This window comes from Rhamphochromis sp. 'chilingali' (genome assembly GCF_963969265.1).
Source record: "Rhamphochromis sp. 'chilingali' genome assembly, chromosome: 1".
NCBI lineage: Eukaryota > Metazoa > Chordata > Actinopteri > Cichliformes > Cichlidae > Rhamphochromis > Rhamphochromis sp. 'chilingali'.
In genome coordinates, this window is record NC_137929.1 from 48,476,034 (window position 1) to 48,502,443 (window position 26,410).

Consider the following 26,410-nt stretch of genomic DNA (forward strand, 5'->3'; position numbering starts at 1 on the left):
CCCAAAGGAAAACCAAAGTACTGGAGCTGATTGCACAGATTAAAGGATGCAAGTAAAATGTTCACCTGTCCAAAATGTAGAGAGTCTCTGTTCACAGAGCTGAGAAACCTCATTTGGCATCTTTGTCAAATACACTGCTTATCAGGACTGACCATTTTTATGCCTATGCAGTGGAAAGGTCAGACAATATGAACTGATTGGCTGAAATTTTTGATTTTCGTATTTAAACCCAAGGTACAAAATTGTATAACCTGGATGCTATATTCGCCAAAATGTATGTTTTTCTGTTTGCATGCAACTGCACATTTGTTAAATGTTGACAATTTGTTGAAGATGACAATTGTTACCTTTAAAAATTTTAATTCATGTATTGTCTGGATTATATCAGAACATTATATATATATATATATATTGAAAAAAATGAAAAATTGAAAAAAGGGCAATCATATATATGATTGCCCTTTTTTCAATTTTTTTTGACATTTTAATGATCTAGAGAGATAGAAAGCTAGTCAGATATGAATTTTGTTTGATTTTGTAAAGTAAAAATTGTGATATAGCTTTGGCTAAAATTGAATTTAAAACATTTTAATTGAAAAGATTCTGACAGCTGTTGTTCATTCATTTTGTAATGATTTATAATATGCCAAATAAAAAATGGAATTCAATAAATGTATAATATATACCCATCTTTTTTCTCCTTTTTAAAAAAAATTGAAATGTACACATTTTAACACATCTTTGTGTCAAAATAACACATCTTTGTGTTTACATTTTTTAACACAGAAGATGTGTTAAAGGAGCAGACACATTAATTGTGTTAAAACTGACACATCATGTGTTGTCCCTAATCTGATGCAGCACATGTGTTAAAATTTAGCACATGATGTGTCAATTTTAACACATCCCTTCTAAGAGTGCAGGAGAACTCTCCCCAGCATTAACTGCCCTTTTACTGTGCCACCTAAACCCTGGTGAAGGCAAAACAGCTTGTTCTTTAGAGTCTACATGAAGATTACAGTATATATCTTCAGTGCAGATAGATATATAGGTACATAGGTGTACATGTCACCCAGAAACCCACAACAGATGCTTCCTCGACTCTCTGTCTGTGGGTTCATTGTTGGAGTTTGATGTTTGGTCTCAGCAGCAGCTGCTGGAAAGGACAGAAAATATTATTTTATCCTGAAAGTTCATAAAATCTATTCACCAAAGTTCATTATCCTAAAGATAAACTAAAATATGACCTATCCTCACGTTTTAAAGTTTCACTCATCTTACCAGTAACGTTGAGTCGACATCTTCCAACACTAAAGCCATAATCAGTGTTGACCTCACACAGGTACAGACCCGAGTCATCAGTCCTGAGTCTGGACAGTTGAAGTCTGATTCGTCCTTCTCTGAGGGCGTCTTTGTCACTCTGGACTCGTCCTGAAAACTTTGCATCCTGAGACTCTGACACCTCAACACCTTCATGAACATGATACAGGACTGAGACTTTATCACTGATGAAGAGTTCACAGAGGATGTTGAGAGTTTTGGTGGATCTGTCAGGTTTGGTGGTGAACGTCCACTCCAGTGTGATGTTGTGGTTCTCCTCTGCCTGATAGCAGGTCTGTGTCACATTGACTACAAATGATCCTGTTGAGGAGACAGAGAGGGAAAGAGAGGAGCAGACACACTGAGAACTGGAACAAATCTGTTGTTGAGCTTTATTTGGAGTTCATAAAGTGAAGCTGTAAACGAACCAGACACACATGAGGTGAGGATGATGAGCAGCAGGATCCTGCAGGTCATCTTCTCCCTGTGAGAGGAGACAGAGGTGAAGAGTCATCAACACATGAGGTCAAAGGTCAGTCAGTACAGCTAGAAGAATGAAAATCTACAGTCTGACTTGATTCACTCATCACAACATCAGATCCTGTTTGTGATCCCCACCCACAACTACATGAACTAAAACCACTACAAGGGAAGCAACCAGAAGAAAAGCCTGCACTTTGATTTACTCTGAAAATATTTTAGATTTTTTAAATTTTCCGACAAATTGAAATGTTTTTAATTTGACACAAGGTGGCGCCATGTGTCAAATGACAAGGAAATTATGAATACTTAAACATTTTTTTACTGAACTTCTCCTACAAACAGGAACATTTGTTAATGTTCATGTAAAGAGCATTAGTCCAGGGAAAAGTGAAGTCTGTAATTTGGTTCTTTTTTAAAATTTCACTCTCATATAATTTTCACGTCTCTGCAGCTGAGAAACTAAATACTTTTGAGTAAATGTAAATCTTCAGAAGAAGCAACATTTCAAATGAAGCAGCGTCTCTGACAGATCACTGACAGTAAAACAGAATGAACAGACTGAAAAAGTGCCATTAACTGCTGTCCTTACCAAAAAGGTGACCTCATGCCTGACATACATGCTGAAGATGTAACACAATTTTTACATTATTTATCACAAAGTCAAAATTTTTATATTCTAAAATTTACAATTGTCTCCCTGTCTGTTTGTTCGTAGTCCAGTGTCCACTGGTATCATTTTCGAATGTTGTGTGATGGCAGAAACCAAGAACAGCTCAGCTGATTTAATTTTGGTGAAAATCAGGTCAAGGTCACCTCAAATATGTAAATCAATAAAATTTTATATTACCCATAATTTTTCAAGAAACGTTAAAACTTTGTTTTAAAGTTTAGAGTAAAATGTCAGTCATAAATATTTCATCTTCTGGGTATTTAAACTGAGCTATTTCTTATATTTTGTAAACTTTGTAACATATTGTGTTACTTAATTTAGTTCATTCTGTTACTGTTTGTATTTCATAACAGCTGTGTGAGGCAGGCACGAATGGACCCAAAATGCAGAATTCAAAAATTCAAAGAGCCTAAAACTAAACCACAAAAGTAGCTTTTTTTTTTGCTACAATTAAAGATTACAAAATAAAACTGGGAAACACCAGAAACTAAACAGACTGGAAGAACACACAGAAGTGAGGGAGATGCAGACATTACAGTTTTTTCTGATTGCTTAAGCACATTTTTTGTAACTATTGGCTAATTTTGCAAAACTCTTCACACAAATAAGAAAACCTGTCACCCAATAATCAAAACATTGTAGTTCTCTTGCAAAAGCAAACACAGCTAGATTAACTCTTCACACCTTTGTAAAAATGGTGTTTCCGTATCAAACAGTACACACAAGCCATCATCTACTAAGCACACAATGCGCCAACTGCACGTTGATGATATGAATACAAAACACATCTGGCTTTTGCTTTCTCTGTGCACAAGGTAGGCTATGTCAGTTTGAGCTCATACTTCTGTCATAGATCCATAAGCATAGAGGGATCCAAACTTCAAGTACTGGTGTTTATTCAAACACATCAAAACAAACACAAGTGTTTATTTCCAAGTATAGGATTATTTGCAATCGCCATAATGACTATATGGGTTACTTGGTCTGCAGTGAACATGCTTCCTCTGCCCCAGCATCTGGTCATCTAGCAATTCTGTAAAGTAACAATTTCAGTATTTTTACATCAATGGTATTGGTGTGTTTCTCATTGGCAAATGGCAGTGCTACAAATCTTTGTGCAAAGTGACTGTACTAACTGATTCTCATTTCAAGATGTCCTTATGGTACTTGCTACAGTGTAGCGGCTCGAGTTAGGCTGGACCCGTTGGCCAGCTACCCTCAGGGTCATTCCACGGTTGATTACATGGTCCACTATTGTAGCTCTGATGTCATCAGCAATTCTATTTCTTACTCTTCCTACCCTTCCTCTCCCCCCTCCTCGTCTTCCTCTTGCTCCTCCTTGTCCTTGTCGTCCTCTTCGTCCTACTTCTTCACCTCCACGTCCTCTTCCTCGGCCTCCTCTACTTCTCACTCTTTCTGCTCCCTCCATTGTACTCCGCACACACAGCTTACCTGTATTATAGTGCTTAGGCTGATTGCAAAGTGAACTAATTATCTAAAAAAGTTTTCACATGTGAAAGTGTGCCAGACAGTTGGCAAATTAGTGTTAATGATAGCCATACATGTGTATACTTTTGCTAGGAGTGTGTTGGAAATTTGGAAATTGAGTGTTGTGCAGTGAATTGTGCCTACAGTTTTGCAAAGTGTGTGTTACAAAATTGCAAACTGAGTGCAAAGCAGTTTTTGTGCTTTTAGTTTTGCAAACTCAGTGAGTGGTTTTGCTATAAGTCTGAATAGTTTTAGAGATTGTGCTACAGGAATCACAGTTAGGGTTTAAGCATTCAGAAAAAACTGTAAATACACCCAAGAGCAAACGAGGGAACAGACCTCAGGTGGGAACGCAGCAGAGCAGGATCTAATTAATGAGACGAGCAAACAAAACACAACATGCTGCACACAAGACAAGTGACTATCAAAGTAAAACAGGAAGTACACAAAACGCACACAGAGACGTAGATTGACTAAATACAGAGAACAGAGGGAATGAGAGAAACACAGACCTGAAAAGGAAATAGGCGAAAAAACAACATGACCGAAGATACGGACTAATTAACACGGAGACAAGACTGAGGTCAAAGACAGGTCCTACCACAGGAAACTAGAAACAAGAGGACAGGCAAAGAGAAGAGAAAACTTGAGGCTAGATAAAACAAAAGGGACATCAGGAGACAAACAGATCAAAACTATAATAAAATTCCTCAGGCATTAATAAAGTATTGTGATTATAAAAACAGCAGTAATATGGATGAACCTGCTTTTATCAAAGATGTTTTTAACAAACGTGACATAAAAATAAAGAAGACATAAATCAAGGGCGTAGATTTGGCATGGAAGGAAGGGACATGTCCCCACCAATATTCAGCGATTATTGAATTGTCCCCACCAATAATTTGATCTCTTCGAGTAAAGAAAAACAAACCCGACAGAAAGAGAAAAAAAAAAACATGTCAGCGTCTCATTCAACCAGCGGTGCAGAAAGAGTTAAATTACGTTCTCTACTGGAGTCCTACTCATGTGACAAATATGGCCAATGTGATTGGCTGTGCCTTTCAGGGAGCTCTGTTTAGTTTTAGCAGCGGCAAGCCTGCGCTGCGAGGAGGAGAGGAGGACGGCAGCAAAGAGGAAGAATCTGGATATAACAAAGTGTTTTTCAAAGAAACCTGTTAGTCACTTAAAGCCAAGTTCACTCATAAAATGTGTCCGTCATAATAACGTTACAGGCTATGCTAGGCTTTGGCCCACATCAGTCTAAAATTGTATGTAACCATGAATAACGTGTTTTGGAAACTAACTGCACAACAGGCAGCACTATTAGTTCTCTCAGTCTCAGAGCAGCATTTCTAATTTTGATTGAAACTGTCAGAGAAAACGGCAGCCTCGAGCAAGCCAGGATATTAGTTTACAGAGGCTGTTACTGACATATTCATAGGGTTAATTTTTGAGACAAAATATCATGAGGTAGTCATGATTGCGCAAATATTCCACCTTGTAGTGCAGTTTGCACAAATTGTTGTAAAAATGCAGTCAAGATCTGCACAAACTGACAGAAACACTGAAGCAGCTTCACATTTTATTCTTATTGTCATGTACGTCCTATTTGTCAGGTGACAGAAGAACCAACACAAAGCTCAGAGAGTAATGGTGACACAAGATCACAGGTGAAGTTGGATGATGACTTGGTGGTTCATGACTGTAGTTGAAGCACATGTGTGACTGCATGTATGTGGAATGGCTCACTGTTATTCATCAGGTGACAGAGGCAGCTCTGCCATGTTGTAGCTCGGACAGAGGTGAAGAGGCGAGGTCACGGGTGACTGACTGATGATTTGGTGCTATAGATTAACTAGTATTTATTATCATCATCCCAGTATCCTCGGCTGAGGCTAAAAGAAGCTTCAGTGCTCTCACAAGACTAAAAACATGGCTAAGGTTAACAATGACTCAAATGAGATTAAACAATGCTGCTCTATGCCATGTCCACCAGGAGAGACTGGACAGTATAGATGTAAAACCAAATGTAAAATGTAAGATGTAAAACAAACATGCCAGCAGTTTATCTCAGTTAACGAGAGGAGAATCAGAATCAGAATCAGAATGGGTTTATTGCCAGATGTTGAGGTTTACAACATTAGGAAATTGCTGCGGTGCTTCAGTGCAAACAATAAGAATTAAAGTGCTATGTAGAAAGAAAGATATGTGCATGAGATATACATGAGATATATACATGAGAATAAGAATTATGAGTGCTACGTAGAAAGATATATACATGAGTGCAGGTGGTGATCAGTGCCAAACATGGAATGATGCAGTGACACAGCGTAGGGTCATGTGTTAGTGGCGGGGACAGTCATGTGGTTATTGTTCATGTGTCCAACAGCAGAGGGGAAGAAACTGTTCTTATGGCGAGAGGTTCTGGTGCGAATGGACCGGAGCCTCCTGCCTGAGGGGAGCAGGTCAAACAGACTGTGTCCAGGGTGAGAAGGGTCAGCTGAGATCCGAGCTGCATGCCGCAGTGTCCTGGAGGTGTACAGGTCCTGCAGAGATGGGAGTCTGCAGCCAATCACCTTCTCAGCAGAGCGCACAACACGCTGCAGTCTCTGTTTGTCCCTGATAGTGGCTCCAGCGTACCACACGGTGATGGAGGAGGTGAGGATGGACTCGATGATTGCAGTGTAGAATTGCATCATCGTCTGTGTTGGCAGGTTGAATTTCTTCAGCTGCCTCAGGAAGTACATCCTCTGCTGGGCTTTCTTGATGACGGAGGTGATGGTGGGCTCCCACTTCAGGTCCTGGGTGATGGTGGTACCCAGGAAGCGGAATGAGTCCACAGAGGTGATGGGGGTGTCAGTCAGGATGATGGTGGGGAGTGGGGCTGTGTGCTTCCTGAAGTCCACAATAATCTCCACTGTCTTCTGGGCATTCAGCACCAGGTTGTTGTGGCTGCACCAGGACACCAGACGTTCAACCTCCCTCCTGTAGGCAGACCCATTCCCGTCCGAGATGAGTCCAATAACGGTGGTGTCATCTGCAAACTTGATTAGCTTGACAGACTGGTGGGTGGAGGTGCAGCAGTTGGTGTACAGGGAGAAGAGCAGAGGAGAAAGAACACAGCCCTGAGGCTGTGTTCTTTCTCCTCTGCATGTGTGTGGCCCCTTCACATAGTGGACATTGAGTTGTTGTGTGGGGCATGTAGTCCATGTCTGTTGCTGTAACAGTAGTTCATGTTTAGAATAAAACATCCCAGCTCACTAACTTGATCGGGGTAATAGTGCCTAAAATGTTGCATAATTTTGCCGAGAGATCTTTTACTTTGTGGTCATCTTAGATGGACAAAAACCACCAGGTCATTCAGTGTTCCCTTAGTGCAAATGCATATAAGAGATGTTGGTGCACTATAACTGAACTAATGTTGTTAAGTCCTTAAAGTCATATTCTTTTATTATCATGACTGTATTTGAAGCTATTTTTATGTTTGTATGATACCTGATTTATATGGAATATGGCTGAAGTAAACTAAAGCCTAAAATACTTAGTCAGTCATTTGTTTAATGGTAATTTAACAAATTCAACAAAACTATGTCTTTTAAGTTTAAATGGTTTAAAAGCATGTATAATAGCATATGCAGGGAAGTATATTTCTCCTTTTTTATCAAGAAACAAAGACAAAAAGGAAAAAAAAAAAAACAGGGCAGGGTTCGGTGGTTGAATCATCCGTCCCCACCAATGCCAAAACCAAATCTACGCCCTCGACATAAATAAAGCAGCAGGAAGTAGAAATAGAGTCAAATATATGACAAAGCACATACATGCTGCTGTTGTCTCCTCTTCTTTAGTTGGTGGTTTGTTTTCTTCAGCCAGCTGTTTCATCAGGTCTCTCTCTCTCTCCTTTGACGTGAAATCAGCATTTTTGTTTTGTTTTAATAATAAAATAGTTTGGAAGAGTTGATCATTCACGATCAGCTCAGCAGACAAAACCAGTTCAAAGCTGCTTATACAAAGAGAGAAGGATGATTATTGCTTCAGTCCTGTTGCATCACAGCAGATTTTGAAACCTCCTGTAGAACAGTATTTGTTTTAATAACAGATCGTTTTTGTTAAAGAATGAAAAGTCAGTAAAGTTTAATCTGTAAATCATTTTAAAGGAACAAATTATAACTTTGTCAAAGTCATCACAAAGTGAAATGCAAAGTGTTGCAGAGGTGTAAAACATGCCGTCACTGTTTTTGTTCTGTGGTTTGCACTGAAACAGCTTCTGCCATGTTGTTCTGGCTGTAAACGTCTCTGTAATGGGAGTGTTTCTGTGTGAGAGACTGTAACAGGATATTACTGAACTGTGAAAGTCTTCTGGAGCAGTTTGGGCTAAATGGTCTCTGCATCAGCCAGACTGTGAACTCCACATTTATACTTCACGATATTAACTGTACAGTTTTTAGATTACATAACAGCTCAGCTGTTAAACACATCTTGAAAGAGGAAGAAATGCATGAAACGTTAAACCCACTGACAGGTCTGCGTCGTATCTGACGTTTGTGTCCACACTATGAGGAAAGCAGCCCCACCAAACATCATCCTAACGAGAATGAACCAACAACAGTAAGTATTTCATCTTTATCTCTGTGTCCTTCCTGATGCTCTGTGTTTGTAAGCAAACTCAAACTGTCTCTGGCACATTTACTCAGACTGAGTTCAAAAAGAGGAAGAGTTTAAGTTTTACTGTCAGGAGAAACTTTGTGTCAGTGTCTCTGTTGGTAATTATGACAATCTGAGAAAACTGCTTCATCTAAAAAGTTCAAGTGGGGAAAAATCTGACTTTTTCAATCAAAACTTTTTTTTCTTTTTGAATTAAAATATTATCATAGGACAGGACTCAGGGGGGAGTTCAGAGAGTGATCTCAACCGCTTTCACAGCCGGTCTCAAACTTCGTGTGTGTACAACTGTTTCTTATTTCAATTGTTTGTATAGACAGCATATATATTCTAAATATCATGTTACTTTGGACCTCTGACCTCTTCTTCAAGGTCAAATTTTCATAATGTCGCTTTTATCTTTGAAACTATATTGAAAATTGTGCTGCTTTAATTTCATGATCTTTTCCTTGATTATTTTCTGAACATTCACATGAAACAAATCTTGTTTTTCCCTCTAGAGAATAAAAAACCTCTGTAACTACGAAACTGTTTCAAAAATTCATTTAAATCTAATTTAACAGATTTTCCTTCTTCTAGCTGTACTGCCTGACCTTTGACCTCATGTGTTGATGACTCTTCGCCTCTGTCTCCTCTCACAGGGAGAAGATGATCTGCAGGATCCTGCTGCTCATCATCCTCACCTCATGTGTCTCTGGTTAGTTTACAGCTTCACTTTATGAACTCCAAATAAAGCTCAACAACAGATTTGTTCCAGTTCTCAGTGTGTCTGCTCCTCTCTTTCCCTCTCTGTCTCCTCAACAGGATCATTTGTAGTCAATGTGACACAGACCTGCTATCAGGCAGAGGAGAACCACAACATCACACTGGAGTGGACGTTCACCACCAAACCTGACAGATCCACCCAAACTCTCAACGTCCTCTGTGAACTCTTCATTAGTGATAAATCGTCAGTCCTGTATCAGGTTCATGAAGGTGTTGAGGTGTCAGAGTCTCAGGATGCAAAGTTTTCAGGACGAGTCCAGAGTGACAAAGACGCCCTCAGAGAAGGACGAATCAGACTTCAGCTGTCCAGACTCAGGACTGATGACTCGGGTCTGTACCTGTGTGAGGTCAACACTGATTATGGCTTCAGTGTTGGAAGATGTCGACTCAACGTCACTGGTGAGATGATTAAGTAGAAAAATAATAGTAATTTTTTGTACATCTGTATCACTGCTGTAGTGACTGAGCTGTTTAACAACAGACTTTATGAAGCTTTAACTGTATGATTCATTTATAACTGTAATATTTAATATTATTAAAGTCCAGATGGCTGACATTTCCATTCTGGTCTTTAACAGCTGCTGATCAGGTCCAACCTCAGAGATCAACTTTGAGTGGAGAAGTAAAGAGTTGCGGAAAAACCATGCTGAGCACTATACAGGGTCTAACAGCACTAACAGCTCCTCTGTCTGCCATGCTGGCTGCTTTCATTTGGTTTATTGTAGGAAGGAAATAAAAGAGCAAAATCAAAAAACAACAAGTTACCCTCAACCTAAAGACTACACGACTCTCTTCCTTTGACTAATGGCGGAAAATAAGTTGTAGAATAAAATGTTAAATTTCCTGGTGCTGAATTTAAGTTAATGCAGCTGAAATAATCTGCAATCTTATAAATAACATTTCTATTGTAATAATTGTTCATAAAAAAGTTTCTTAAATCACTTTGGATAATTTCCACATAGTGATAGAATGTTTCCCCACACAGGGTGGTGTAGTGTTTGGGTCAGCTGGACCTGTAGGACACACATGTTTGTCATACTTTGCGAACACATCACATCACAGGACTTTCTTCCACATGACTTCCTCAGACGTGATCTCAAACCATTTTTACATCTCTGCTCCTCGGCTCACTTCCTCCATTCAGGCTGTTTTTCTTTTCATTTCCTCACAAAGACACAGATAAATATAACGAAGCATGTGAATCATTCAGAGTTACTCTTGTAGACTCACAGAATACAAACTCAGAGCTGGAAATGATCAGAATATTTTTACTTCATGTTCAGATGTTGAAAAGCTCAGCTCAGCAACTTGAACTCATGAAAAAATTTAAAACATGTCAGTATAAATTTGAAGTGATATAAATGTGATCTGAGGTTTTCAACAGTTACCTACAAACACCTACATTATACATCAGTAACAGAGAAAAAGAGCAGCATGTTGTGAGCAGTGATGCCTCAAAGGAACAAGGAAAAAATGTTTTCATGTCTATTGAAGTTCCAATAAATACTGTAATTTTCTCCATTTGGTGAAGCTGTTGCTGCTGTGGTCATCCTCTCCCATAATACATATGAAACTGTGGATGTTTTATCTTTATTCAGGAACATCCCCCAGCCTCCATTTTTTATTTCGTTGACCTCAGAATCTCCACCGATGATTTGTGTCCTGCAGGCAGCAGGTCTCAGAGTTGTGTCATCATGTAGTTCAAAGTTCAGCCTGGATTTAAAACAAAAATAAAAGTGAAGCATCAGGAACAAACGTGAGATTCATCCAGTTCAAGAACTCTGCTGTAGAAATCTACACTTTGGATCAGACTGTAGCTGAGAGGAGCTTCAATAACACCAATACTGGACATCTTTATTTGCTGATAGTTGTTCATGATCAGAAATGTGTGAGTGTAAGTTCTCTAACAAAGGTTTCAGTATTATCACAATTATTTATTGTGGCAATAAGCAGATTAAACATGTGACCCTGGTGTCTCCAGACAGCTGAGTCAACAACAACAGCTGGTTAAAAACATTATGACAGGTAACGTTAGTTATTGTTGTGAAACATGGCAGCACTTCTTTATCAGTTTTGAAAATCACTTCCAGTTCATTTCTTTGTAAGAGAACTGAACCTTTTATTTGTATTTTATATTTTTACTGACTCATCTATGTCCTAGTCTACTCATCTGAGATGTAAAACAGTGGCATGAATGTTTCTGTTGTATTTTAGCATCTTATATGAGCTCTGTCGTCACATCTGTTTTCCACTGGTTATCTGACCTCAGAACAGATTTAAATAAGTTAAATACAGGAAATAAATAGAACAGGTACAAACAGTGTATATATCACAGTAATATACTGACTTATGAGTGTTATAGAGGAGGAGCATCACAGCAGCAACAGCTTCACCAAATGTACAAAGTAACATTCAAAGAATCTCACAGAAATGCTGCAGTTTGAACATCAACACTCAGCTACAGTTAGAGCTTATATGAGCCTGTCTGTCCAGATGGTGGCGCTGTAAGCTCACTTTTCCTGCTCTGTTACAGACATGATCTTATATTCTGATCAGAAACAAAAGAACAGAAAAGATGAGCAGCTTTGATTCATGATCAGTAAAAGGAGGAAACACAAGAGTCGATTCATCTGGAATCAAACATTTTCAAACAAGTCTGGAAAAATGACAAGAAATGTTTCTTTGTTTGTGAATACATTTCTGTATTTACTCCGTGAAAATCTCTCCTCTGTCTGTGAGCTCTGCAGGGAACACTGTGAGTCATTAACACAACTAACAACACAAATACAACCAGAACACAATGTTCTATTTTTCTGGAGATCCCAGAAAAATTGGAAGATGGGCCAAGCACAGGGCCTTACTTAAAATGGAGAGCAGCTCAGAGTCAAATAGATATTGCTGTAGTTCCCTTCTGTTCTTATGTGTTTACACTGCTTTGTTCCCTATTCTCACTTTGAGCAATAGTGAACATCTCACAGATGTTTCTGTTTAGTTCAGGATTATCTGTAAGCTGGAGATATATATTGGACTGTCAACCTTCTGTCCAATGTATTTCTGTCTCTACTCGTCACCCTCACAGTTTCTGTATTTTATTTCTTTTTTCTTTTCTTTTTCTTTTTTTGAGCAGTATAGAATCAGGATACAGTACTTACCTCTGAACAACTGTGCCACTTAACACCGGGTCCATAGATGGTCATGATCCGGCACCATTTCAAGCCATTTATCAGAATGAATCGCCTCTTCCAACTTCACCTCTTTAGCTATTAAAAGCTTCCACTGGAAAAAGATCAAACACCTGCTGATCAAACTGATCCTCTGAGTCACATCAAACCTGCTGTAGAGCAGAGAACAAGAAAACAGACATTATGCAAAGGTAACCACCATGTCGACTTAAATCTTTATTAAAGTTCAGCCTGAAACTGTTCCTGTGTGATAGAGAGATTCAGGAGTCCTCGCAGTATTCACTCTGAAGTCATGTTGAGCTGCATTTAACAAATCTACTTTGTTTCAACACGTTTTTGCTTCATTAAATGCAGAAGCCCAAGCACAGAAAACCAGAAGTAGTCTTTGAGAGATCCCCGTGTTTTCAGTTTTGATTTGTTTTTTTGGAAGACATTTCCAAAAATGAGTGAAGAGAGGTGAAGGAAGTCTGTGTTCATAACTGTGCTTGGAATTTTTTTCAAGTGTTTATGTTGTTTGAAAATACTAAAATCCTTCCCTCCCCATCTCCAGCTGCCTCCCTCTTCCCGCTCCTCCACAACCACCCACACATGCAGGGCCTTGGAGTGGGGGTATGTCACCAGGGTGCAGAGGAGGCTACCCCCCCCCCCCCCCCCCCCCCCTGTCCCCTTCTGGCTGCCTCTGCCTCAATTTTATCCCACAACTTAGACATTCACATTATTCACACTCTCATTACACATACATATAGGATCTTGGGGGTGGGCACAATCACGGAGTCCAAATCACCATCAGGGTGTATACCTCACCCCTGACGTCGTTGCCCACCTCTCAATTTTAAATACACTTAGTCATTGAGGGTTAGCAGGAGGGACTATGCGCTTACCTGCTGCTCCTTGGCAGGTAGCTCCATGCCCTCCTGGGTTTTAATTGCACCTTAGAACACATATGCATCAACACTACAATGAGCGGGTGGAGGGAGGTTTGGAGTCTTCTCCCACCCCCATTCTCTGCGGCCTGCTGGAGCGGGAGGGCTAGTAGGAGGAGTTGGCCGTCCGACTGCGGTCTGGGGTGTGGGGCCTCCCTGCTGCTGCGGAGTCGGGGTGGTCTGCCTCTCCCCACCGCAGGGAAAAGGGTAACACCACCTGGGTCTGGGTGCAATTCCCCCCTCCAGGGGCAAGGGTACCTAGACCCGGTTTGTAGAGTACGCTTGGGGAGTGTGATTGTGTGTACAGCGTCTCTTTATGTCTGTCTCCACGTTGGTTGAGTGTGGAGTGAGTGCATATGAGAGCATGAGGGTGGGAATGGATGTTTGTGTCTGTGTGTGCCTGTATGTCTGTGTCTATATGTCAGGTTGGGTATCAGACGCCACCTCTCTGGGGACACCTCAGGCCCTCCAAGGTTTGGAGGCCTATCTCCACCCACCACCACTTCCCCTGCCGGTGGCGGACTCCCTCAGGTGTCGGTGTGTTGGTGGTTCTTTGTGTCTGGGGGTGGGCGTCCGGGTGCACACCGGCTCACTCCTTGGCGGCCGCTTGTCGGGGCCTGGGGCCTGGGGCTCGCTCGGGCCCCTTTGGAGGTGGGGTGCCCCCGGCCTCTCGGCCTAGGGCTCGGTCACTCAGGCGCAGCTGGGGGCCGGCGGAGCTCATGGGCGCGTCACTGCAACTCCCCCTGACTTCTGCTCCGCGGCTGCTGGGCGAGCCCTCATCTGGGACTCTCCTCAGCTCTTACTGGGACAGTGGCGCGGCTGCCCCTCTGTTGGTCTTCCATGGTCTCTTGTGTTCTGGGGGCCTCTGGATGTCTGGAGTTTTGATCTCCTCCATACCCGCTTCACACCCTGGAGGACGGGGCTGTGGCCCCCCCACACTCCCTAGCAGATCATTACATGGAGAAACCTTTGGAATGCAAGCATGCTGATCCACACAGGTATGCACACATGGGTATTCACAGACGCGGACTAAAGCTTTCTTGGCTGCTACCTCAAAGCACACTGTGCGCTGTCTATCTTGCGTGCTGCACAATATCGTTTATTACTTAGTAAATACTGATATCTATGACTAGCTAGTTTATTGTGATGGTGCTTTGTTTTCTCTATTATTATGTTGCTCTTTGTTGTTTGCTGTCTCCTCTGTTTGTTTTTGTTTGTTTGTTTGTTTGTTTGTTTTTTTCTCCATACAGGTGACCCAGGAGTTTTTTTTTTTTTTTCTCTCTCTTCCCCCCCCTTCTCACCGTCTCTTCTCCCCTTTGGTTTTCTTTCTTTCTCTCCCCCTCTCTCTCTCATTCATTCCCCCTGTCCTATTTATTAAAAAAAAAAAAAAAATGACAAAGGATGAACTGAAGCTCTGCCATCACGTAATGTCGCATACTGCTGTTTCTGATGTCATTTAGGAAAAAAAAAAAAAAAAAAAAAAAAAGAAAATACTAAAATCTCCATTTGTCACTACAGGCCTGTATACAGTCAGTGTTGGTAAATTTGATGAGCTGGATATTTAAATAGTTCAGAAAGAGATGCAGCCCTGTGGATTTGGGAGGAACTGTGACTTTAGTGAAGTCAAAAGTCCAACGACACAATAATATTCCCCCAAATAATTGTTCACAAGAATACCCAATGATATGTTTTGGTAGTTCCAGATGTTTATAGAAGTCACTTTTTTCATGGTGAGCATCAGTTTACCTAATAATGAGTCCATGATCACTGGTGAAGGCAATGACTCCTGATTTAAGGAAAGAAACGTGAGAAATAACTGAAAATGATTCTGACTCCAGATATCCTGACAGCTGCACCTGATCACACCTGTTTGCTTTAACATCACTGATCAAGTTCAACGATCAGGACATCAGATAATGTTCCTGAGCTCACTGAGCAGTCCATCACTGAGTGTGATTAAAACTGAATGACTGATGGAGACTCTGAATCTGGTACAAACTAAACTACAGCTCATCAATATCGGATTTTTGCAAATTTCCTTTTTCAAGTCATAATCAATAAAAACAATCTGATTTATACATGAAATCTATTTTTTGTTTCTCAGGTGATCAGAAACAGTTTAGCTGCTGTGGCTGCAAACATTTGTCTGTGCAGAAAACACAAACACGACAATAACAAAAGAGAAGTTATAGAAGATATTTTGGGATGTTGGGGTTACAGGTCTGAATAAAGTCTTCTGTCAGAAAGATGGCAGCAGTCCAGGAACAGTACATGAACTTATTGCTTTACAATATACGTGTGACTATGATTATGGTCATAGATAACTAGAAACACAATCATAATAACAGTATTTACTTGACACAAATAATATCTCAAAATATCCACAAGGGGTCACTGTCAACCAACAATTTACTTCATAGCGCATCACAAAGTTTGCTAATAGTAAAAACAATAGAAACGTCGTTTAACTTAAGTCCTAATATAGATGGATGTAATTAGTGCTAAATAATCTTACCAACATAGCATCAAAGTACTGAGACATAAAATCAACTCAGTCCTATGAAACTGTTCCTTTGGGGAAATCCACTAGGACTGGCCGCTGATGCAAAATGATTCTTTTCCCTAGACATCCTGAGGCCAAGTCAGAGCAGGGAAATCTGAACAAAGTGGGAACACTGGACTTTGTTGTGCTGGTTACCTGATCACTCACAACATTTAAACTTGAAACCACAGAGTGGTGTTTCCATCAGCTGCAGGACAGAGTCATGGACAACAAGGATGCAGCGAATGTTTGAAAAGAATAAACATTTACCAGCTGAAACAAGAGGAGACGGCAGGAATAAGAATTTTATATTTTACTGTATCATTGTGTCCACTTCCGCTCTTTATTTGTGCACAACTTATTTGACACTTTTGTCTGTTTAAAGCATTTAAAAGCAGCGAGGCTCTCAGGCTGTTATGGTCTGTTACACTGCAGCTATAAAACTGTCATACTGTGGATGGTAGCAGGTTAGGAGCCAAATGCAAAGCTGCAGAGTTCACAAAGAAAGCACGAGCCATTGATATGAATCTAAATCAGAGTGCAAATTGTAAAAATTAACACAAATCCAGGAAGTGAAGGAAGCCAAGCATACAGGCAGGTAAACAGTATAACACAACAAAGAACACATAAAAGAGCACACTGAGCTAACAAAGCGAGGATGTAAAACAATCCCACAACCAGTAAACCAAGAACTAACTGAGAACATCTTTACAAAGACCCACAACAACAGATGACCTAAAATACAAAACTCCAGAATCACATTTACAGAGGACAGAAAAGAAACTATAAAAAATAACAAATAACAAAAAGTATTTAAAAGTAAAAATTAAAATGCCAGGATACACTTAATAAACTTTTTGTTTCAATCATCAGTTGAAGCTGGTAGTTCATGTAGTTTTGTGTAGTCAGTGTAATAATCATCATTTAATGATCAACACCCACACAGCAACAGGCTAACAGTCCAGTTTAACATTTATAAACCTGCTGCTTTTGGTCACACTGACAGTTTGATCTATATGTCAGACTGTTTTTACTGATTATGAAAGATGAACAATAAAGTTAAAGACCCAAAACAACACTGATGAGCTGCAGACTGTCTTACAGACCATCCACCTCACTTCACCCATATTTAGACACTAAACCTTGACTTGGACCATCCTGTCTCACCACATGTTCCTGGGATCTGTACTATGAAGATACCCAGGACATCTTTCTGCTTTGTGCCTTTACTTCTCCAGCACTGACGACAACATTTGTTCTAATTTTGTCCCGATTGCCACCAAAATCAAATCAGCTGCAACTGTGTTTTTATGCACCATCACGCAAACTTTAAAAACGACATCTTTCAAAAATGTGGAACTAGAGGATGCAGCATGTAAAGCACAAAAGTGACTGCACTGAAGATTTTCCACACTCAGTTTTACTTTTAAATTCAGCGCACAGCGAAAGCGCTCCCTCAGCAGGGTCATAGCGAAACAACACCTGGGAAGGTGAGTGTTGGGTGTGTCTTATATAACCTAACAGCACTCTACTCTCCAGCTCAGTGAGTGAAATCTGTCCGTGGATGTTGGTGTGTGCAGAATGTGAGTGGGAAGAAGAGCAGACAGCAACAGTAAGTATTTGTATCTGTAACTCTGTTTTTATGTCAAACGTCTCTGAAAGTGTTTAAAGTGAAATCTCTGCTCTCATTATCATTAAAAATAATGTTATTATTTTACCAGCTGATGTTACAGTGAAATACAGACGCTGTCTCTGTCTGATGTCATTTCTGATTTTTTTTCCTGCCTCGAGGGATTTAAGAGGAAACCCTCTAAAATCAGGTTTGTCTGTATTCTCAAATTCCATTTGTTTTCTCAAGTTCCCAGAGTCCAGATGAACATCTCACACCCCATGTCAGCTCTTTATGCATTTTTTCCTGATTTGTTTTCTTTTTAAGGACTTTTACTTCTTTTGTCCTCCATGTATCCAGTTTCTTCTTTTAAGGACACACTACACACCAACTTTCTAGCCAATAGCTCTTTGGGAAACCTTCTTGCTGGCGCCTCATGTCTGTCAGACTATTTAAGCTTTTGGCAAATGAAACTACAGAAATAAGACGGGTTGACAAGGTTCTAAAAACAAAGTACCTAAAGATAGATTTTAAAACTGGTTCCTTGACAAGTTTCAGTCAGGTGCGTTTGTTTGAATTATTGAAAAAATTCTGCTTCCGTCGAAGATAAATTTAAAGAAGTAAGAGCTGGCTCAAGACTTTTGCACACTACTGTAGCTACCAACAAACATGTGTTGGATAATATTTGATATATTCTAAAACACAGAGCACAATTTTTTTTTATACTTTCTTTTAAAGAGCTGTTTGATCAGCTTAAAGCTGAGAGCACATCCAAAACCTGATTTTTTTGTCTGTCTACTGATGGTGAAGATGCCAGTGAGATTATAGAGAGATAAATCAGTTATAGCAAAAAACAAAAAACGATTGTGATCCCCAAATGTGGGGGCTTATCTCCCCACCACCACACTCCCTGCCATTGGCTGATGCCCTCTGACGTCAGTGCGTAGGTGGTTCTCGGTGTGCGAGGCTGGGTGCTCAGGTATGTACTGGCACACTCCCAGTGGCTGCTCGGTGGGGCCTGGCACCCATGGCACGGCCAGGCCCCTTGCAGAGAGTGGAGGGTCCCCGGCTCTCAGGTCTCTGAATCCGGGGACTCAGTCTGTTCTGGCCAGCTGCTGGTGGAGCCTGTGGGCATGTCTCCCCAGCCCCCTGTGGATTCTGCACCATGGCTGCTGGGTGGCCCCCCACTCCCCACGCTGTCAGGGGCTCTCCTCAGCTCTTTTCTAGGAGGGTGGTGAGGCTGCCTCTCCAGTGCTCCTCCTTTGGCTCTCATCATTTCTGATTTCACTATATTTTGCTGTCAGCTTGGATAAACCTCTGCACACTTCATCCATAATAGAACATGCTGCTCTACAGTAGAGGATATATTGAACACTGTAGATTTTCCTTCTTCTAGCTGTACTGACTGACCTTTGACCTCATGTGTTGAGGACTCTTCACCTCTGTCTCCTCTCACATGGAGAAGATGATCTGCAGGATCCTGCTGCTCATCATCCTCACCTCATGTGTCTCTGGTTAGTTTACAGCTTCACTTTATGAACTCCAAATAAAGCTCAACAACAGATTTGTTCCAGTTCTCAGTGTGTCTGCTCCTCTCTTTCCCTCTCTGTCTCCTCAACAGGATCATTTGTAGTCAATGTGACACAGACCTCCTATCAGGCAGAGGAGAACCACAACATCACACTGGAGTGGACGTTCACCACCAAACCTGACAGATCCACCAAAACTCTCAACATCCTCTGTGAACTTTTTATCAGTCGTATATCCTCAGTCCTGTATCAGGTTCATGAAGGTGTTGAGGTGTCAGAATCTCAGGGTGAAAAGTTTTCAGGACGAGTCCAGAGTGACAAAGACGCCCTCAGAGAAGGACGAATCAGACTTCAACTGTCCAGACTCAGGACTGATGACTCGGGTCTGTACCTGTGTGAGGTCAACACTGATTATGGCTTCGGCTCTGCCAGCTCTCGACTCAACGTCACTGGTATGTTGATTTAGCTGAAGTTAATCTAGTTTCTCTTATTACGATGGTGTTCACTGTTCGATCCACTGAATTGTTAAAACAGACCATAGACTGTGTATGAAAGATGTCCATAGCTTCTGGGCCTGAACAATGAAGTCAACGTCAAAAGACTTCAATTCTTTTTTTAGTGAATAGCAGGGTGTGGTTGCAAAGCACCTCCATTAATCTGTGATCTCAGTAACCACTCTCCCCTTTCATTTTTCTTTTTTTCCCCTTTTTAACTGAAATGAGACCACAACTGAGGCCATGATACTTAAACCCAGTAGTTCTAATGGTTTTCCAAAATGGGACCTGTGACCGTTCCTTGTTTCAAAAACCTCAACATGATACGATGGACTTTAACTTAAAATTGAATAAAAAGATTAATTTTGTTATAAAATTGGGTTTTTACTGACCAATACTTCTTTCTAAGGTCAATCCCTTCTTATCTTTTACTCATTTTCTACAGTTCTACATGTTTTTATTACATTATGACTTGACTGTTACACTGCTGTATATTTTGGTGTGAATCATGTTTCCCTTTCATGCCATCAGTTGGTCCAAAATTTGAAAGCTGGCCTTCTTACTAGAACTCAGAAACTGGAGCCTCCTGCCTCCTGGCCTCAATTCACTGGCTTCCTGTGACTTTTAGGACTGATTTAAAAATGTTTTCTCTTTTTAAAAATACCTTAATCTCCTAACATCACATGTTCCTTCAAGCTCTCTGACATCTGCTCACCAGTTACTCCTCAGTGTCCTATTTGTCAACCATTTAGTTATATTTATTGATGTGAGGCATCTTTGCTTTTTATTATACAACACTTTGGTCAGTCCTGTAGTTTTAAATGTGCTTTATAAATAAAATTGGATTGGAAACATCTCTGCTCTAGCTTTGGGCTCAGCTTACACAAACTAAAAGCAAAGAAGAACATTAGTATAAAAGGCAGCACAGAAAACACAATTCCAATGACTAAAGTGTGATTGAGTGGACAGCCTACAGCCCACCTCCACAGTGTCCCACTGCCCACAGTCTTCATGTGATCAGAGGTGCAATCACTAAAAGGAAGAAACAGACGGCTGTTTCTCTCAGAGTTCAAATATCTTCAACCTGCAGACATCAGTCGGCTGCTCTAACCTCAGACTGTTTCACCAGTTAAACACAATTTTTTATCTGTTAGTCTAAAAACAGCAGAGTAGATCTGCTGCTGAACTCAAACCGAATAAAACAAGAGGTTCATTTCATTCATGTTCAGGTTTCCTCAGTTTCTCACTCAGATTCACCTCCTGCTCATCACGTGGAAACATCAAGATGACCATAACAAAACAATACTAATCATGGCTTCATTAAACAATGTAGGACGTTATGGTGACTGACTCCATCTTTTATATACAGTCTATGAAGTAGCCCTGATGTAGTTTACCTGCTCAGAGTCATGTTGATCTATACGTAAAATTATGACTTGAGTAACTCTGTGTAACCGACATTTTACTTCAATCAATCAATCAATCAATGATACATATTTTCATGTCATTTACAGCAGCTGATCAGCTCCACCCTCAGAGACCGACAACAGCAGAAAGTGGAGGCATGGCCGGTTTCTATAGTTTAATGGGAGTGTTGGCAGCTCTGCTGGGACTGCTTGTAATATTTTTAATTGTTTTCAGAAATAAAGCCAGGAGACAAAACCCTGTTACTCTGTTACTCTGAGTTAATGAGTTTACAGTTACTCTACTGTAAACTAATTATCACCAGATGACAGTGTTGGATTACATTCATCCATGTGGTGATGTAGCAGCTGTAGAGTTAGGAGTTGGTTTAACACAGAAATGAATGAACTAGTTTCAACAGATTGTTTTATAAACCCACATAATCTTTAACATTAATGTAAAAGTTGTTTATCGTTGTTTAATTTTTCACACACAGCATACAAAGTGTGTAAAACCTCAGGCTACAGTTTATTCCTGTGCTGTGTGAATACCTCCAGTAAGTAAAGCAATGACTGGACTCATCTGATCGACTGCTGTGTGTCCTCAGAGACGCCTCATTGTATCCACTCAGCATAATCCCAACTTCAGCTCCATCAGCTCACAGAAATAGTCCAACCACAGTAAAGAGGACTTATTGTTTACCGTGTTTAATAAATGTCAACACCAGATTCAGTGTCTGCAGCTTTATTTTCATGCTGCTCTGAAACTCTGAAGGAAAGTTTACAGTCTAGATCTCCATGATGTAACAGGACTGTTTAACCTGAGCTGCTCATTGTTCTTCAAAGCTCTCTGAGCTTCTACAGGATGGCAGGAAAAATAAACAGTAACTATGTTGATGAAGCAATGAGGGGCTGAAACCACACACTCAGTAACTGATGCTGAAAATAAAGTCTGACTACAGAAAGTAAAAACATGTTTGTCTTTTTAATAAAGGTGGAATAAACCCAGACAGGACTGAGCCCTGGCGTTAATAAAGTTGTTTTGTGTGTTGATTGTAAACTCTTTTTTGTTTTTCCACTTGTTTAAAAATAAATAAATGAAAACACAAAAATAAGAACTTCTCTAATACAAATGATTTTATTTACAATGTAAACATTATTACAGCAGTGATATGTCTGCATAAACATTTTCCTTGTACGCATCACATATCTTACTTATTTTAATGATAAAACGTTAAACGGTAACCCTCTCAATCAGCTGTTACAGTCTTTAGTATTCATGGAGGTGAGAGATGAAGCTGAAACTTGTAATGCAGCAACAGGATGGGACACAGAAGTAAAAGTCTGTTCAAAGATTTCTCATTTTTTAGTAAAACAAAAATCATTGTTTACACTAATGTTATTTATCACTCCTGTAAAAGCTTCAATAAATAGGAACTTAATTAATACAGATTATATTTTTTTCATAATTTGCTTTCTGGAACTTAAACACATGTTGAAGAGTTGGTTAAATTTGTGACTCGGGTCTTTATTTAAAGCTCAAATAATTTGGGCTCAAACTGATCCTCCAAAAAAAGTCCTCTAAGTGGTGATTGGTTTAATTTCTGAAACTCTCGTCAATGTTTGTTTCCTTTTTTTTATGCCAACTAAACAGAGCAGAGCACAGATGACCACTAGAGCTAGTAGTGGTAATACCAGTGACAGTCCAACACCACGCTGGCTTTCTCTGCTCTCTGGTTGTGGACTCACAGTCTGAAGGTTGGACGAATGAAAAACTGCTAAAAACAAACAGACCAAGCCCAAAATAACAGGTTTTGTTTTAACTTGAATTGAATAATGTTTGCAAAGTGTTAAAAAAATATCTTACCAGTGACATTGAGTCGACATCTTCCAACACTGAAGCCATAATCCGTGTTGACCTCACACAGGTACAGACCCGAGTCATCAGTCCTGAGTCTGGACAGCTGAAGTCTGATTCGTCCTTCTCTGAGGGCGTCTTTGTCACTCTGGACTCGTCCTGAAAACTTTGCATCCTGAGACTCTGACACCTCAACACCTTCATGAACGTGATACAGGACTGAGAGTTTATCACTGATGAAGAGTTCACAGAGGATGTTGAGAGTTTTGGTGGATCCATCAGGTTTGGTGGTGAACGTCCACTCCAGTGTGATGTTGTGGTTCTCCTCTGCCTGATAGGAGGTCTGTGTCACATTGACTACAAATGATCCTGTTGAGGAGACAGAGAGGGAAAGAGAGGAGCAGACACACTGAGAACTGGAACAAATCTGTTGTTGAGCTTTATTTGGAGTTCATAAAGTGAAGCTGTAAACTAACCAGAGACACATGAGGTGAGGATGATGAGCAGCAGGATCCTGCAGATCATCTTCTCCCTGTGAGAGGAGACAGAGGTGAAGAGTCCTCAACACATGAGGTCAAAGGTCAGGCAGTACAGCTAGAAGAATGAAAATCTACAGTCTGACTTCATTCACTCATCACAACATCTGACCAAAACAACTAGAACTACAAACACTGCAATGGAAGCAACCAGAAGAAAAACCTGCACTTTGATTTCTAAGGTTTTCAGAGCTGCAGAATTTGTTTTCTGTCAGAAGGTGGCGCCATGCTACAACTGAAATAAATAAATAAATTAATAAATTAGATTAAACTCCTTTTCTCAGAAGTTCTCTCAAATCTTCCAGCTCACCCAGAATAAATATAATAAATGATTCATGATTATCACTGATACAAAAGCATTTAATTTACTGTTTACGCAGAATGTTTCTGTTTATACCTCCAGTTTAGTCTTAACTTTTCTACGATTGATACAAACAAAGTGTCCATAAAATAATAAAATAATGTTTTATTTAAATACTTAAAACAAACAGACATCAAATAAGACAGCTTCCTGTTACGAGAAAATAAAACTTTAACTGCAGTTTAATGGTTGGTGTCAGTGTTTGGTGTTTGAGCTCTTCTAAAACCAAATGCAACCTAGTGACATATAAATAAACTGTATCAACACCACTATTTTACCACAAAGATGACCTCACACCTGACTCGGATGCTAATAATAACAATAGAACATTATTACATTAACAGCCTTCAGCGCAGCATATATTTCACCCACACAGAGTGTCTATAAGAAAAGCACAAACTCACACAGTTAAAATAAAGTGAAAGTGTGCAACAGGTTATCACTCATGAACAGTTGTAATCACATATTATTTTACTCTAACACAGAAACGTTTCCATATTAAATTCAGTCATTATATTACCTTTATGCTGTAGTTATATTGTTACAATAAACACAGATCTTACTGGTGCTGTCATCCTCATAGAGATTTGTGTCTCTGTGTGAGAGTGCAGTCTAATGCTCATATTGTTAACTGTTAATCAAAGCACAAGTAGTCAAGTGCATGTATGGATGAGCCCAGTGCTTTTAAATGCACCGAAAGTTAACAGACAGCAAGCTGCTGGTTGAGCTGGTGAACCACAGGTCAAAGTGTGCTGCAGAGGCCTGAGTCTGGGTCCATCTCAGGCCTGCTCATTCCTCTTCACTCTGTCCCTGCTTTTCTGTCTTATTTGTGCACTGTTCAATGAAATAAAGGCTAAAATGTTTAAAAAAAATCAATATTTAACAGACAAAATAAAAATAAATGATGCCCAGAAACACGGTAAAGTTTAACAAAGATAAAGTACATGCTAATGTTGTCTCCTCTTCTTTCAGCTGGACTCTGTTTCTTACCTTTAACCACTTGATTTATCTCTGAAGTGCACAATGACTCCGTCCTGCTGCAGTTGTGTGGATCAGCTTAAGTGTATATATGCGAGCACGTCTCTGTCTTTGCGACTGAGTATGAGTATGAATAATAGCTGCCGCTTTTTAAATGCTGACCTAAAATTAAAAATATATTTTGGTCATCATTATTTCCTGTTCCTCAGTGCAGTGTGCATGTTTACCAGAAAACAGTGACCTCTTTACACACTGACTACAGATGTTCTGTCAAATATAAAGGGCTACATCTCACTCTGGTGTATGTAAAGGACCAGTTCATCAAATTTACCAAAGGTAAAGTTAGATTGGATGCTAATTGGTTTTGAAAAAAAGTGGAGATGTCATGAGCTAACGTTGAATGAGACAATCCAAGTTGATGAGCACTTCATATGCATGTGTCATAACCAAGCTGTAAAAAAGAAAAAAAAGAAGATTCAATCAAATCCAGGAAAAACTGTATTAAAAACAGAAAATAGGATCTGAGTAGAGGACAGAACCGCGACTTGCTTTCACTGTTTCTCTGCCTGACGTCATCACTTTGGTCGCAAAGGGACTGGTTTCTTGGTGCCACTCGCTTGTGTATGAAGCTCGAGGAGATCGATGGACAAACTTCCTATTGATCGTTTATGTTCTCCTGGTTTCTTTGAGGGGAAACGTGCACCAACTGCGCAGATCTCTGTGTATTTCCTTGAGCATAACGAGACACCAAAGCTGCACTCGCTCACGTCTACCAACTAACAAACTTCATATGATCGGTGTCACAGACGATCACTGCTCGGCACAACGGCCACGATGCGGAGCCGTTTCCCAGAAGAAAATACTCCGCGTGTGTCACACAGTGGAAAATTGTGTTTTTATATTTTGTTTTGTATCAGACTGTGTGTTGGTACATAGTGTCGATTTTATTTGCATGATTTTATTGTAATTGATATTGCTTATTGTTTATTGATATTCCTATTGCATGATTTTATCCCCATATTTTTAGTGTGTGTTTGGTGTTGTTGTACAGTATTCTTTTTATTCCACTGTGGATTAAGCGGACAATTGTAGGCACCTGTGAGGTGGGGGCGTTCCCCGAGGTGGCCTATCAGCCGCCAAACTGACTTAAGGGAGATAGTGAGCCCAAAGACAGGAGGAGAGACACACGAAACGTGAAGAGCTGGAAACAAAACGTGTGCAAGCCAGCATATGAAAAGAAGGACCTCCGGCCTGACTGTGGGGCGACACGAGACATTCGGCGATCGGCCAGCATAACCCGGCGATCCAGTCCCGACGGACAGAATAGCGACCGTGGGAGGCGACGCGTGAAATCCACAGCAGGGCAGGGGTACGCATCTGCCTGCGTGCATCTGTGAGTATCGCTTTCCCACTGTTGGGCGCTAGGCGTAGCTTTGCCAGGGGAGGATAACAGCGGCTGCGCCGACAACGTTGCTGGCCCGTGTCTGTTGTTTCAGGGCGGAGCTATGAGGGAGGCCGTGCGCGGGTGGGGAGAGTGGCTGGACTGCACGATCGCGCACCGTCAGGTGGAGATGGGAGCCTCCTCCCTGGTCTTCTGCTGGCGAGATTCC

At 40.5% G+C, this 26,410-nt stretch overlaps 4 protein-coding genes across 6 annotated transcripts; 2 read left to right on the forward strand and 2 right to left on the reverse strand.

Annotated features, from left to right (window-relative positions):
- Positions 1-703: 703 nt before the first annotated feature.
- Positions 704-7,917, reverse strand: LOC308401635 (programmed cell death 1 ligand 1-like). 2 transcript variants are annotated; one of them, XM_080889938.1, is made up of 4 exons: positions 7,780-7,917; positions 1,749-1,804; positions 1,282-1,641; positions 704-1,153 (listed from the first exon to the last, which is right to left on the reverse strand). In XM_080889938.1, coding segments are annotated over exons 1-4 (567 nt in total). In that variant the 5' UTR covers positions 7,782-7,917; the 3' UTR covers positions 704-1,004. The 2 variants fall into 2 exon arrangements, with proteins under 2 accessions (XP_080746064.1, XP_080746063.1); XM_080889937.1 differs by having other exon boundaries at positions 704-1,156.
- Positions 7,918-8,522: 605 nt separating this feature from the next.
- On the forward strand, positions 8,523-10,146 carry LOC308401617 (uncharacterized protein). The gene is made up of 4 exons (XM_080889886.1): positions 8,523-8,566; positions 9,262-9,317; positions 9,425-9,784; positions 9,964-10,146. The coding sequence occupies exons 1-4, from the start codon at positions 8,553-8,555 to the stop codon at positions 10,119-10,121; spliced, it is 588 nt and encodes a 195-aa protein (XP_080746012.1). The 5' UTR covers positions 8,523-8,552; the 3' UTR covers positions 10,122-10,146.
- An 8,957-nt stretch (positions 10,147-19,103) lies between these two features.
- Positions 19,104-21,691, forward strand: LOC308401623 (CD276 antigen-like). 2 transcript variants are annotated; one of them, XM_080889904.1, is made up of 3 exons: positions 19,104-19,155; positions 19,263-19,622; positions 21,179-21,691. In XM_080889904.1, exons 1-3 carry the CDS (start codon positions 19,107-19,109, stop codon positions 21,346-21,348), a joined length of 579 nt encoding a protein of 192 aa, XP_080746030.1. In that variant the 5' UTR covers positions 19,104-19,106; the 3' UTR covers positions 21,349-21,691. The 2 variants fall into 2 exon arrangements, with proteins under 2 accessions (XP_080746030.1, XP_080746031.1); XM_080889905.1 differs by having other exon boundaries at positions 21,182-21,691.
- A 927-nt stretch (positions 21,692-22,618) lies between these two features.
- LOC308401606 (CD276 antigen-like) lies at positions 22,619-23,451 on the reverse strand. The gene is made up of 3 exons (XM_080889876.1): positions 23,402-23,451; positions 22,935-23,294; positions 22,619-22,842 (listed from the first exon to the last, which is right to left on the reverse strand). The coding sequence occupies exons 1-3, from the start codon at positions 23,448-23,450 to the stop codon at positions 22,649-22,651; spliced, it is 603 nt and encodes a 200-aa protein (XP_080746002.1). The 5' UTR covers position 23,451; the 3' UTR covers positions 22,619-22,648.
- Positions 23,452-26,410: the final 2,959 nt, after the last annotated feature.

Coding starts and splice junctions, on each gene's coding strand:
- LOC308401635 (XM_080889937.1), bottom strand. Junction 1,642..1,748: donor CCTCACCTCATGTGTGTCTG/GTTCGTTTACAG, acceptor TCTCCTCAACAG/GATCATTTGTAGTCAATGTG. Junction 1,157..1,281: donor ATGTCGACTCAACGTTACTG/GTAAGATGAGTG, acceptor TGTCCTTTCCAG/CAGCTGCTGCTGAGACCAAA.
- LOC308401617 (XM_080889886.1), top strand. Junction 9,318..9,424: donor CCTCACCTCATGTGTCTCTG/GTTAGTTTACAG, acceptor TCTCCTCAACAG/GATCATTTGTAGTCAATGTG. Junction 9,785..9,963: donor ATGTCGACTCAACGTCACTG/GTGAGATGATTA, acceptor GGTCTTTAACAG/CTGCTGATCAGGTCCAACCT.
- LOC308401623 (XM_080889904.1), top strand. CDS start 19,107: ATGATCTGCAGGATCCTGCTGCTCATCATCCTCACCTCATGTGTCTCT. Junction 19,156..19,262: donor CCTCACCTCATGTGTCTCTG/GTTAGTTTACAG, acceptor TCTCCTCAACAG/GATCATTTGTAGTCAATGTG. Junction 19,623..21,178: donor CTCTCGACTCAACGTCACTG/GTATGTTGATTT, acceptor TGTCATTTACAG/CAGCTGATCAGCTCCACCCT.
- LOC308401606 (XM_080889876.1), bottom strand. CDS start 23,450: ATGATCTGCAGGATCCTGCTGCTCATCATCCTCACCTCATGTGTCTCT. Junction 23,295..23,401: donor CCTCACCTCATGTGTCTCTG/GTTAGTTTACAG, acceptor TCTCCTCAACAG/GATCATTTGTAGTCAATGTG. Junction 22,843..22,934: donor ATGTCGACTCAATGTCACTG/GTAAGATATTTT, acceptor TGTTTTTAGCAG/TTTTTCATTCGTCCAACCTT.